The sequence below is a fragment of the Bison bison genome, unplaced genomic scaffold, assembly GCF_000754665.1.
Source record: "Bison bison bison isolate TAMUID 2011002044 unplaced genomic scaffold, Bison_UMD1.0 scf7180017864519, whole genome shotgun sequence".
NCBI classification, from domain to species: domain Eukaryota; kingdom Metazoa; phylum Chordata; class Mammalia; order Artiodactyla; family Bovidae; genus Bison; species Bison bison.
Window position 1 is genome coordinate 20,146,373 of NW_011495072.1, and position 13,461 is coordinate 20,159,833.

At 36.7% G+C, this 13,461-nt stretch overlaps 1 protein-coding gene across 1 annotated transcript in view; it reads right to left on the reverse strand.

Moving 5' to 3' along the window:
- Positions 1-406: 406 nt before the first annotated feature.
- The window catches only part of CDC14A (cell division cycle 14A), a 189,641-nt gene continuing 176,586 nt past the window's right edge, over positions 407-13,461 (reverse strand). The window contains exon 17 of the mRNA XM_010830982.1: positions 407-2,387. Within this exon, the coding sequence (XP_010829284.1) occupies positions 2,358-2,387 (30 nt within the window). The 3' untranslated portion in view covers positions 407-2,357. The remainder of the gene's footprint in view (positions 2,388-13,461) is intronic.

Below are 13,461 nucleotides of genomic sequence, written 5' to 3' on the forward strand. Positions count from 1 at the left end.
CAAGGAGTAAGCATCTTTTAATTTCATGGCTGCAGTCACCATCTGCGGTGATTTTGGAGCCCAAAAAAAGGTCTGACACGGTTTCCACTGTTTCCCCATCTATTTCCCATGATCAAGCAAGCCCAAAACACTGATCATGAACAGTGTTTTATTAACAAAAAGGAAAATTAAATATACAAGGCTGGATATTATCTGACTCTTGTAAAATGTGAAGTATAAGATTTCTTTGTGCTCACTGTCACATAATTCAGGAACAGCCACAACCTGGAAAGTAAATAAAAATCTGGAACGGAGATTTTTAGAAACTCAAAAGTGAATTAAATGTAGAGTGAATTAAATGTAAAATTATAAAGATATTTCAATACATTGATACTCCAAATCCAAATGACAAAAGACAGGGAGAATGTAAATTGCATAAAACTTTTATTATTTATTAGCAGTGTATTCTTCTACACCTTAAAATAGAACAAAATGTCTTTTCAAAGGTAAACTATTCATAACAAAATACATGTCAATCTTTATTATTGGAGTAGAATCACTTTGCTATATACTTTCTATATTATACACATATTCTTCTTGATTTGTCTATGTATGTACATGTGTATAAATACTTTTAAGACATACCCATGTAGATACATATGACTAATATACACATATAATTATGGAAAATTTACAGTAGTCAATTTTACAATCATTTAGTAGCTGCACACAATTAGTGTTCACAGAACTACAACTGTCTATATGGTTCCCTTTCCCCCACTCCTCAAATATCATCTGAATTACTTTTCACCGATAATTTTGAAAAAACACTATCATTTTCCTATACAATTAACTGATCTTTTTTTACAATAACTCATTATAAAATATTTTACTATTTTAGCTTTAGAAAAGGTATACAATTTAATTCCACTTAATTTTTGATTCCTAAAACATACAATTCATTTTTTTAATCAGTTTAGTGCAATTATTTGGTACTGCAGTTTTTGAAGGTTAACGAACCTGAGTCAAACATTCATTCAAATGCCTTTTTTAAAAAGTAAGACATAAACAAGATGTTTTGCTGAAGCATGTATAATAGCCTCAAGGTACCCCCTTCTAATAAATACCTGATAAATAACTCAGTGGCTGAGAGTAAAGCACTTCATACAAATCCACTGGACTGCCTGAGTAGTCCATTCTTGAGCAGCATGGAAGACAATGAGAACCTAATACTCCCCAACTCCCCATGGAAAAAAGGTTTACAGGCTTCCGGACCCTAAATGTAAGGTTACACTTACATGAAAGGCCTGTGAAGTACCTAGGAGTCCCTTCATTTTCATGTGAGGTTTCAGATATGCTAGCCTGTGTGCCAGGGGTTTTGTGATCTGTCTTAAACTTGTTTCCTTTATTAATACAGAAAACTACTTAGCAGCATCCTTTGAATCCTCTTTGCTGATTTAAAACTTGCCAGACCATGTGTGAATACAGGCAAAAACCTCGTACCAAAATCAGAATATTCTAATTGGATTAAGAATTCTTTTGTGAGAAGGAAAGAAGTAAAAGCATTTGGACCGTTGAGTCATTTCATAGAGAAAAACCATGCTTTCAAGGAAAAACATTCAGTGAATTTTGATCTTCAACTGGATGTTAAATTTTGTTAAAACCTCCAAAGATGCAAAACTAAATGGCTCAGCAACAAAAACAAAGGGTAGAGAAATGATCTTAATAAGCCGTATCAAACAACTGTACTCTTGCTAAGAGATAAACCTGGATAAAGTTATTAAATTAGACTGACTTCCCAAAAGAATGAATTGATGTGCCATATTCGTAGTGGAATCATACAAATCACTTTCTAAAACCTTTCTCCTTTACTTTTTCTTAATAAAGAGGAATTATTATTCATTGTAGATAAAACCATACTAAACAAATTCAAAATACAAATTTTTGGTAGGAAACAGCAAGAAAATCTAAGTCAAAATATACTCTAGTTTTTACATAATTTTATATATTTATAAATTTATCAAAATAGTCTTTTAAAGTTCACAATACATACATAATGTAACACTGTACATGTAAATGTAATAAATGTATTTCCGAAATACATTAAAAATAACCTTCCAAAATACCAAATTCAACATGAAAACTGTCTTAAAAAGTTGACATCTCCATAAACATAGTTTCAGTGCATTTAGAGTAGTCATTAACCAGAGTTTTCTGGTTTCAAGTCTCATGAAGGTCTTATCTGAGTGCTCTCTTTAATTTAAGGTAAAAAGGCAGAGATATTCTTCCAGCAAGCAGTTGTTTTCTCTCTACATTGCTCATCCAGATGAGGAAACTGCAGGTAAGAGTGGAACAGCTTTCACCAGAGTGGCAAGGCCTTAGTAATGAACATATTCAGACTGAAGGGACTGTGCGGGGAGAGACATAAACTGAGGTTAAATTCCATCACACACAAAAGTTCTCCTACATCATGCAGCTTTTCCCTTCAACACAAAGCAGCCTGGATCTGTTATATAAAAGATATATGAAACAAACTAAGAAGAACAGAAGAAGATGAGAGAAACAAAGGATTTGCTAAAAATGGGATATTCAATTATTATTCAAGGTAAAGTGATTACAAGAAAACTTTATATTTTAAAAGGCTCACTAATTTAGTACTAGTGATTAAAAATTAAGTATTATTTGGAAATTGATAGGTAGCATTAAACTCACTTCTACCTTTGGACAATACTATTGAGTTTTACTGAAAAGCATTAAATGACATTTGAGGCTAAATTGAAGATTATTAAAGTATATTTAAGGAATATATATTTTTTAATTCAACACATATCAAATGAAGATTAACGCTTCTAATGCAGTAGAATTAGCCATCATTTAAAAATTAGACTCCTTAAGAATGTTTGAATGTTATAAATACCTTATAAATTCTTTCCACTTAGGGGGACACAAAGCACTTCTAGCTTTGAAATTTTATCTTAAGACCCAAAAAGCTTTTGTGCAGAAGAGTCTTGCAGTCATAACATAATAAACAGTGGGCAAGTTTCAAAAAAATAAACACAGTTTTTCCCACATCACATTAGGTAACAACATATAAAAGGAGCATGCTTGGGATATGTAATCAGAATGCACTGATAACAGACATAAGCCAGGGAAAGATAAAGAGGTACAGACAAATCCGCCAACAGTTATTTTTGAGCAGCAAACAGCAGTTAGAAGAAACATAACATTAACGATTTTTGCACAATTCTAATCAAATACCTTAAACAAAGCTCACTTGATTTGCTACCAAATGCCCTTTTCTCTTCCTCCAATAAATATTTTTCAAATTTATCTGCAGCATTTTATTAATAGGTCATCAGTTCTGAGACCAGTCCATTTTTTGATAGTATAGGTATCAGTAAAAAAAAAAAAAAAAAAGAATCTTCATTTTGCAAATAAGTTACAAAAGGATTCAAACTATCTTTGATTAGCTTCAAAATTCCAGTGAATTTTATATCCTACCAACAGCCATTTACTATGGTACATAAGAATCTATCAACACAGTGAGTCAAAAGTTATGGTCCCTGCCCTTAAAGGGCAAAAGACCACACTGTCACACAGACATAAAGTGAAAAGACAAATGTGCCAACATTAAGCAATAATATACACAGAATAAGAGTAACACTGTTCACAAGCAAAGGATTAGGCAAAGAGTGGAAAGGGAAGGTTGAGTAGGGGGTAGGTGTGTTCTCAGGCTGCAAATTTCAAAGAGGTTAAAGGTCAAGAGCATTAGGAAAAAAAGGAAAAGGCTTGGCAAAATGACTGCAGGATGTAGTTTACGTAAAGGCTTCAAAACAGGAGAGATGATCAAAACTTAGGGTACTATATTGTAAATACACCTGAATTTAGAGAGAGAATAAAAGAGAAAGTCCAGTGAAACTGGTCCAATGCCTTGAAGCCCATTTAACTTGTGAGACAACAGCTGCCAACCTAGCATTTAGAGCTTAAAAGTGGACTACCATTTTTCTAGGTGCTTTATCCCAGTTTTTTCTGAAATCTGGCCAGTAGGCCGAGAGGGCAGAGCCACAAGTTCTTTGTAGCTGCAAAGATGCCACATATGCAGGCTATACATTGGCCAGTGTTTTCTTGGCAATATTTTAACTTTCACTTTTGTTCTAACTAGAAGTTACTCATGTTATCACTAACAGAAATTATAAAGCTCCTGTGATTGCTTGAAAATTTACAACGAAGTTGTTTTTGCAAGTATCTTAAAGTTTTATCAACTCTCAATAAATAGAGATACAGCAAATGAACAGATGCTAGACAAGTGACCTTTGTGAAACTAACTTTCTTCCGGGGCAAAGTGTTTTATACATGCATCAATATACACGGAAAAAATATGTCTGTACATATATTTACATGATTTATGGAATCATGATATACACGGAACTGAAAAATGGAAACATTTCCTAGAATATTAAGGATTTCAATCCTTCACGTGAAGTATATATTCATTAGTCTTCTGTCATGCTGGTTAATTCATTCAACAATGACTGAACATCAGCAGTATGAATATATTAGGTACTGTGGGATAAAAATATGATACCAAAGTTCTCAAAACCAAACCAAACATATTCCATGGTTTCTTTATATGGTGTAAATAAAGTTAAAAAAAATCAGATCAGATCAAAACAGGTTTAGCACATTATTCTGACATCAATGTTTTGTAATAAATTAACTCCTCTTCATTTTCAGTCTAAAACGGAAATCTTAATGGAAGTGGACTTAGGGAAGGAAGAGAACTGTTAAAATCTACATGACCTATCCACTTGAAAAAAGTATACCTAGTATTTCAAGGCCTTTTAACTGAGGGGACAATAGTAACAATGACATTTAGATTTCAAGCACCACGTGTTTATATCATGGGGTTGTATTCAGGGTATCTGGTTCATTTGTCTTCTAAATGTACATGTATCCTAAAGCTATCAATGTTCCAGAAAACACAATAGCCAGTTATTAGCATTTTTAATTTTAACAGTAAAAATGTAAATGCATCATTGTACTATATAAACAATATCATTATTGATTTTATTGTTCAAAAGATAGACTAATTGAAGTACAACTAACTGGAATTCTTGATAAATTAGATATGCGACAGGTCAATTATTCTGTAAAAGGATACTTATTGAGTACTTTCTACATACTAGGCACAATTCTAAACATCTTATGTGTGTTAGCTCATTAAATGCTCTGAACAGCTCATTTTAGAGATGGTGAAACTGAGGAACAAAACATTAAAGCAACTTGCCTAAGATCATGCAACTAGGAAGGAATTTGAACTCCAGCAGTGGCTACAAAGCCCAAAGTCTTAGCCTCCACAATATAATGCCTCAAGACACTTTAAGCATTTGTCCTGAGATTCAGTCCTTATCAACTGAATATTCTCTATCACCTGACACAGACAAATAATGAGTAGGGTATGAGCCTGAGTAAGCAAAGAAATATTAACAGACAAAAGAGAATGTACTATTTATTACTGTAATTAAGATTTTTTAATGATTTTCCATAGGACTGAACCCAAAAGAATTCTCAGTAATAGTCCATAAAGGAATTTTCTTTATTAGAACGCCCATGTTTAAATATTCTGATTAAAGTTTTAATTCGGCCTTGCCAATTTTTATCATTACCATAAGGATACCTAATCAATCTGAAATACAAAACCAACAAAAAATCCTCAGCAAAGACAAAGATATGATTACAAAGGAAGGGAGACCTGAGGTGTAAATATTATTTTACAAAGTAGCACTTATTTAAATAACCAAGAGATTTTAATTTCTCATATAGAAAATTCAAGTTCATGTGCCCATTGAGTTCAATAGGGTTTAGTGAGTTAAGACTAGATCAAGTTTAGCATGATTATATAGTATTTTTACAGTACGAATACCGTAAATGAATAATATAGCAATATCCAGCCTGCAAATGAAAGATAAAATTACCTTACATTGCAGCCCCCCAAATTTTTATGTCAAAATATAAGCTTCCATCAAGAATTCTTGCTCTGAAAGCAGTTGGATCTGACACAAAACATAGTGTTAGGTAAGGAGATCAAGACAATTTGTTCTGTTCTGGAAATGTGCTACTAATCTGTTTTGGCAGATGTAGGTAGTGACTTTAAAATTTTAGCTACTCTGGAGGAGTTTCTTTTTTAAACAGCCCAGTTATCTAATCATGGTAGAAAAATATCTAATAATTATAAATATAAATACTATACAAATAGTTAACAAATAAAACTATAAACTGACTATCAAAAACAGCAAAACATAACGAATAATTAAAGTTAAGGTCTTTGCCAGCAAAACAATGCAATAATGTCTTAAGGTTCAAACAACTTGAACCAAAGGACCCTGTGATCTGATGTAGGTCAAAACCGCCATGTGCTTTTGCCACACTTATTTCTTCTTCCTTGCATTTCCCCATTTTCCCAAGTCCCTTAAGGAAGAAAAAAATAATCTACCAGTTACCCTGGTCTGAGTTCTAACTACCCAGGCAAAAGCACCTACAAGGAAAAAAGTGATTTGTTTCACACTTTGCCACACATCTGAAACTAATACAATATTGTATCAATAAATCAACTATACTCAATTTTTAAAAAGTGTTTTGTTTTCATGGTATCATTGATAATTAAAAGAAAAAATACATTTGGCAATATGGTATCATACATGTAAGTCCTGTATTTTAAGATTTAGTGAACAAATGAGGGAAAAAAAAAAACACTGAGTAAAAATAAGTTTATCTATAACTGCCACTATACTCCTGGGCTTTTTATAGCTTTGCAATGGAGTTTCCAGTTGTAGTGCTTGTAAATGAGCAACACACAAAATGTATGCATTATATGTATATATTGATATGCATATGCATATATGCATATAATCATATTATATGCATATAATCAATGCATATATCAATATGCATTGATACATATTTCCACAAATGTGATTTCATACTCTAGCAGAAGCACAGCTGAATAATGTTTTTATTGGCATCATATTAACACAAAAAGGCTATGCTCTGTGATAAAATCAGCTTTGAAAGAAGTGTAAGCATTTTTCTATAGTGTTCTCTAAGCAGGTCAGGGACCCAAAGATTTAACAATCTGATTTTAGTTAACTAAAATGCTATATAACTATTCTTTCCCCTTCCTACATAACTTTTAATAGATTCTTTTTTCTGGAGGAACTTAATATGTGCTCTTCAACAATCATAAAGAGCTCAATTGTTAGGTGACAGATTGTTGACACCCAACTTGACTCAGCCAACCATCACATGAGTTTTCAGTTGATCTGAACACCAAAATTATATTGATGCAAGCTTGGTTAAAATGTAGTTTCTCTTATTTTAGTAAAGTCACATATCTAGAAAATAATAAACTCTCAGATTACTGTGTATTAAAGCTGACGCTGAAGCGTTGTGTGCTTGCTATTAGTGCTTCCTGTGCTTGCAATAATAACGGGCCCCTAATTAGCCCTCTGCTTAACATGTGTGAACCTAGATATGCTAACCAACGTTTAGTTCAATAAATATTTATTAGGCGTTTTCTGTACTTTGGAACCTGAGAAAACAAACATGCCTCTGAGAAGCTTTAAAGCCAGCAGAAGAGAGAGAGAATCACATACAGCTGATTGTCTCGGGAAACCCGGGGTGGGGGCTGGGGGTAGGGGGTTGTGAACAAAATCCTGTAAGAGATGAAAAGGTATTCTGCCTGGATGGGTCACAAACGCCTTATCAAAAAGAAAACTAGTGAGCCAGGCCAGGAAATATATAACCAAGCAGAGACAGGTGGAAAAGCAGAGTAAACCACCTGTGCTAGGACTCGGCAGGAGGCAGAGCTTGAGTCAGGATGCTGACTGGAGCTGCTGAAGAAGAGCTGGTGGGGAGGCACATGGACTGATGGAGAAGGGCCCCGAAGGCAGGCCAGGGATCCAGATCGGACCCTGTGTGTGAAGTGGAGATACTGAATGATTCTGAACACAGGAATAGTTTGAGCAGCTTGTCTCAGAAATCTAGCACAGCAGCAAAATAGAGGAAGGAAATTTAAAGGGCCATTTCAATAGTCCATGGAGACCTCGATGAAGGCAGCAGTGCTAAGAATGGACAACAAAATACAGATATTTCAAGGGAAAACTGCTAGGACTTAGTGGCTGGATGTGGCAGAGGGAAAGGCAGAAGTAGCGTCAAAGACAATTCCAGATTTCTAGCTCAGATGACTGGATATACAAAGATACAGTTAGCCAGGAAACAAGAGGAGGAGAGGACCAATGAAGGGCATGTATTCTCCTCCAGTATTGCCCAGGGGAAGGTAGAAATGTAAGTCCAATGCTGAGGAGACGATTACCCACACAGAGAAGTGGACCAAGGTCAGAGACTGGGGAAAAATCATAAAGGGGCAGGTGGACAAAGACAAACAGGTAACTATTTAATGGGAAGGGGAGGAGAAACAGGAAAATAATATTCCAAAACTCAAAATGGACCAAAATAATAGGAGAAAAGGGTGGTCAGTATCGTCAAATGCTGCACAAAAACTAAGAAGAATGAAAACTGACAAGAGATCATCAGATCTGGTTTAAAGAAGTCAGTGGCAGCCAGTGGAAAAGACTCACCAGAAGGCGGGGGGGGCAGGGTCGGGGGCGCGGGGAGCGGGTGTTGGGGAGGAGGGGGGAGCGGGGAGGAGGCGGTGCACATGCCTTTCTTGTCCAAGTCTGGCCATAAAGGAGACACTATGAGAGGTGGCAGAACTGAGGGAAGCAATTGGTAAGCCCAGCCTGTACCTGATTGCAGGTGAAGAGACAGGCAAACGGTGTAAGAGACTGGAGATATAAGAGAGCAAGGCTGTGCACAGGCCAACTCCCAGAAACAGTCCACAAAGAATAGTTCAGGTTCGTGGAGTTACCACTGAAAAAGAGGAGAGCTTCTGTTTTTGAAAAGGAATAAAAGGACAAGTCAGATGCAGATATACTTTGAGGTAGTAAAGAGGGCAGTTAAGGGGAATTATTCCTGAAAAATTATATGTTCTCAGCCTCTGGAGGTTGGAGGATTTGTGCTGATGAAGAATGTGAAAAAGTTTTGGAGCAGTCAATGACTCATTGGAAAAGACCCTGATGCTGGGAAAGATTGAAGGCAGGAGGAGAAGGGGATGACAGAACAAGACAGTTGGATGGCATCACTGGCTCAGGAAACCCTGGTGTCCTGCGGTCCATGGGGCCCCAAAGAGTCGGACACAACTTAGTGACAGAACAACAAATGCGGGGAAGAGAAAGGAAGCCAAGATAGGCCAGGTAAACTCATCATGACCACTGAAGGGTCTGGGTAAATTAGAAATTTATTTGAAATGGAATCAATTGACAGTCATGGGATTTTCTCCAACAGAGCTCAGAAGAGACTATAAACAGATAGGAGATGGTTGAACTGATCTAATTTTGGAGGCTAGTGATGAAGTGGCTATAGAAAAAAAGTTCAAGCGGAAAAGACAATGTTGGAAAAAGGAAGCAGAAATGACTATGTGGGTTACAGAAGGAAGTAAACAGAAAGGGAACAGGCAGGGGTCATAAAGAGGTCATGGGGAGGAGCTAGTGGTAAGGGGGAGAAAATGTTTGAGAGGAGCCTTATAGAATCCAAGATATCAGAAGCAATGGTCTAAGCAGTAAGAAGGTCTATGAAATGGAATTCCAAATGAATAAAAACAAAGATCACAGGAGCTAAGGAAGCAGCTGCGAGACTGAACAAGTCACTGCCTCTTTGAGTCTTGGTTTCCTCATCTGTAAATTATGGGTTAAATAAATATGATGATGGGCTTCCCTCATAGTTCAATTGGTAAAGAATTCACCTGCAATGCAGGAGACCTTGGTTCAATTCTTGGGTTGGGAAGATGATGTATAAGCATTGCAGCTAATACAATGTAAGGTACATAGGAGGTAATCAATAAATCACTGATGATGTTAAGGATTAGAAAAATGTTACAGTTGTCATGAATGCTGGTAGAAGCTTGGTAGCTAAAGAGTAAAGCTGGGGACTTCCCTGATGGTCCACTGGTTAAGACTTTGCCTTCCAGTGCAGGGGGTGTGGGTTTGATCCCTGGTCAGGGAGCTAGGATACCTTGCAGCCCCAAATCCAAAACATAAAACAGAAACAAGTCAATAGAGATTTTTTAAATGGTCCACATCAAAAAATCTTAAAACAAAAAAGGCCAAACTCCTCAATATGATGGTATTAGGAGGCAGATATTTGGGGAGGTAATTAGGTCATGAGAACAGAGACTTAATGAATGAGATTGGCCTTCTTATAAAAGGGACTCAGAGAGCTTCGTCACCCTCTTACAGTTATGTGAGGATACAATAAGATGACAGTCTGAAGCCCAGAAGAGAATACTCACCTGAACCTGAACACGCTGGCCCCCAATCTCTGACTTTCAGCCTCCAGAACTGTGATAAATTGACCTGTTGTTTATAGACTGCTGCTGCTAAGTTGTTTCAGTCGTGTCCGACTCTGTGCAAACCCATAGACAGCAGCCCACCAGGCTCCCCCGTCCCTGGGATTCTCCAGGCAAGAACACTGGAGTGGGTTACCATTTCCTTCTCCAATGCATGAAAGTGAAAAGTGAAAGTGAAGTCACTCAGTCGTGTCCGACTCTTAGTGACCCCATGACTGCAGCCTACCAGGCTCTTCCGTCCATGGGATTTTCCAGGCAAGAGTACTGAAGTGGGGTGCCATTGCCTTCTCCATATAGACTGCCAGTCTAGGGTATTTTATTATAGCAGCTAAGCTAACATACTATTTTTTTATATCCTTTCTTTCCACTCTCATAACCTTCAATCAGAGACTGAACCTGAGGATGCCAAAGCCCACACAGATGATGACCTCATTAATATCAGAAGGCTGAAGGCTCACAACAGTCTGCAAACAACTGTGTGTATCTATATAATATCTACACACATTTAAAGGCATTATTGGGACCATGCTGACCTCAGAACAAAGCAATGCTTTGTCAACTGACATTTCCAAGTCTCCTGGGAAGGGAACAGAAGAATACCAATGCTGAAAGAAAGCCAAAGATGTGGTTCAATACTGAGACCGAGCTCAAGATCTCGACAGTATTAGTACTTCTTGGCTGAAAAACTGCATCAAGTTTAAGGCAACGCCACAGGTGGATGAACCAGAACCAGTTACACAGAGTGAAGTAAGTCAGAAAGAGAAAAACAAATACATATATTAATGCATATATATGGAATCTAGAAAAATGGTACTGATCAATCGATTTGCAGGGCAGGACTAGAGATGCAGACATAGAGAATGGGCTTGTGGACACAGCAGGGGAAGGAGTGGGTGGGATGAACGGAGAGAAGCAGCACTGACAGATATACGCTGCCATGGGTAAAACAGAGAGCCAGCAGCAAACAACTGCATAGCACAGGGGGCTGAGCTGGGCGCTCTGTGACAGCACAGCAGGGTGGGATAGGGAGGAGGGGCAGGGAGGCTCAAGAGAGCCAGGACATATGTACACTTATAGCTGATTAACCTTGTTGTACAGCAGAAACTAACACAACATTGTAACACAATCAGCCTCTAATTTAAAATGTTTTTAAAAGACTGAGTTAGGAAAACCATTGGCAAGGCTAACACAACAAAGAAGATGAGAAAGCTACAGAATAGAGAAGAATGGGAAAATTCCAAGAGACAATGAATGACCATGACATAATCTGAAGCATCACTAAGAGACTAATCTTAAAATGTTTGAAGATCAGTATGTAAGTAAATAAAAGCTTAGTATCAGCTACTACTTAATAAAAATTTTAAAAGTCACAAAAAGGATTTTAATAGGCGAAACCCAAAGCAGCTTTCAAAAGAACCTTATTATAGGACTACTTATCTTACTTATGTTTATACATTCTAAAGGTCAATACAGTAAAAGCTTGTAATAAAAGGCTGTTCTCATAAAGCAAAAATTAATGTAACCCCTGACACAGAAGTGATAAAAAAGTTTTGTTGCCAACATGAATATATATATATTTATTAAAAAACACATTATTTTACAACTCCTCATGCTCACTTTCACTTTTCCCTTTCATGCATCGGAGAAGGAAATGGCAACCCACTCCAGTGTTCTTGCCTGGAGAATCCCAGGGACGGGGGAGCCTGGTGGGCTGCCGTCTATGGGGTCGCACAGAGTCGGACATGACTGAAGCAACTTAGCAGCAGCAGCAGCATGCTCAAGTGTTATTAAAAAATGTTTCCTAAAGGCCATAATTTTTCCTCAGGTAGTTAAGTATCCATTTATAAAAATAAATATACCATTTAAAATTCATAATAAAAATGTTAGTTGTTGGTCATATATTATTTAATGTATCTGTACTATTATGGGCACTGAAATGCAGGTCATTATGAAAAGCATAGAATATACCCAAGGACAATTGTTGAAGTACAGACTGGGGACAGCAGACAGGGCTCAAACTGGGCTCCTGCCTTCAGGGTTTCTACCAAGAACTCCTGTCCCCATGATTGCCAGGATTATCTTCATCAAATCAGATCTGATCAAGTCACTCTTGCTAAAGCAATTCCAGTAGCTTAAACTGCATCTCCTAGTTGGGCTTCAGCTTACTTTTCCAGCCTGATTTTAGGTAACCACCTAAAGCTTCAGCTGCACTGGAACACTCATCGCTCTTAAAAAAAATTATAGCTGCAATTATGGAGCATTATCTATATGTACTACGTAAAGTACTTCAGATGACTTATCTCAATTAATGATCACAAGCACCCTATTACAAAGATTATCATTACCACATTAGCTTTAAGGCCTCACAGGCACACAAACCCCTTTCAAAGCACAGTCTTATGTCTATAAAATTTACAAAAATAGTTTGTACTGTTTATCTTAAATAGGTCCCACCAAATTGTTTAAGTTTTAGGATGCACAAAACCTAGTTATGCTCCTGATTACTATTATTCCCATTTACTGAGGCTCAGAGAAGTTAAGTAACTTGCCAAAGTACTTGCCAAAAGGAAATGGTAGAGACAAGATTTGAACCCAGGTCTACTTGTCTTTAGAACCTAAGAACTATTGTACTAAGGTTCTACCTCTGTTCTTGTAGCTCCCATTGCCTGAAATGACCATTCTTCCTCTTCATATTTTCATCACTAGATTCCTAGAAGGCTCCTATTCGTCCTCCAAAGCCCAACTAAAATGTTACCCTTTCTTTACAGCATTTCCTAATCTTTCTTGAAAAAAAGAGATATCCTTTAGATATCCCTCTATTTTAAACACCTATCACGGTATATATATGATATGAAATAATCAGAAGAAAATGCTTTTTTGTAGTCAAAATGATCCAGGTGCAAATTATAGCTTTGCAACATATTTGTGGTATAACCTAGGGCAAAATATTTAAACTCTCAAACCCTCAAGGTATTTATCTTTAAAATGGAAGCAATAATTCTTAGCACGATCATTCATTT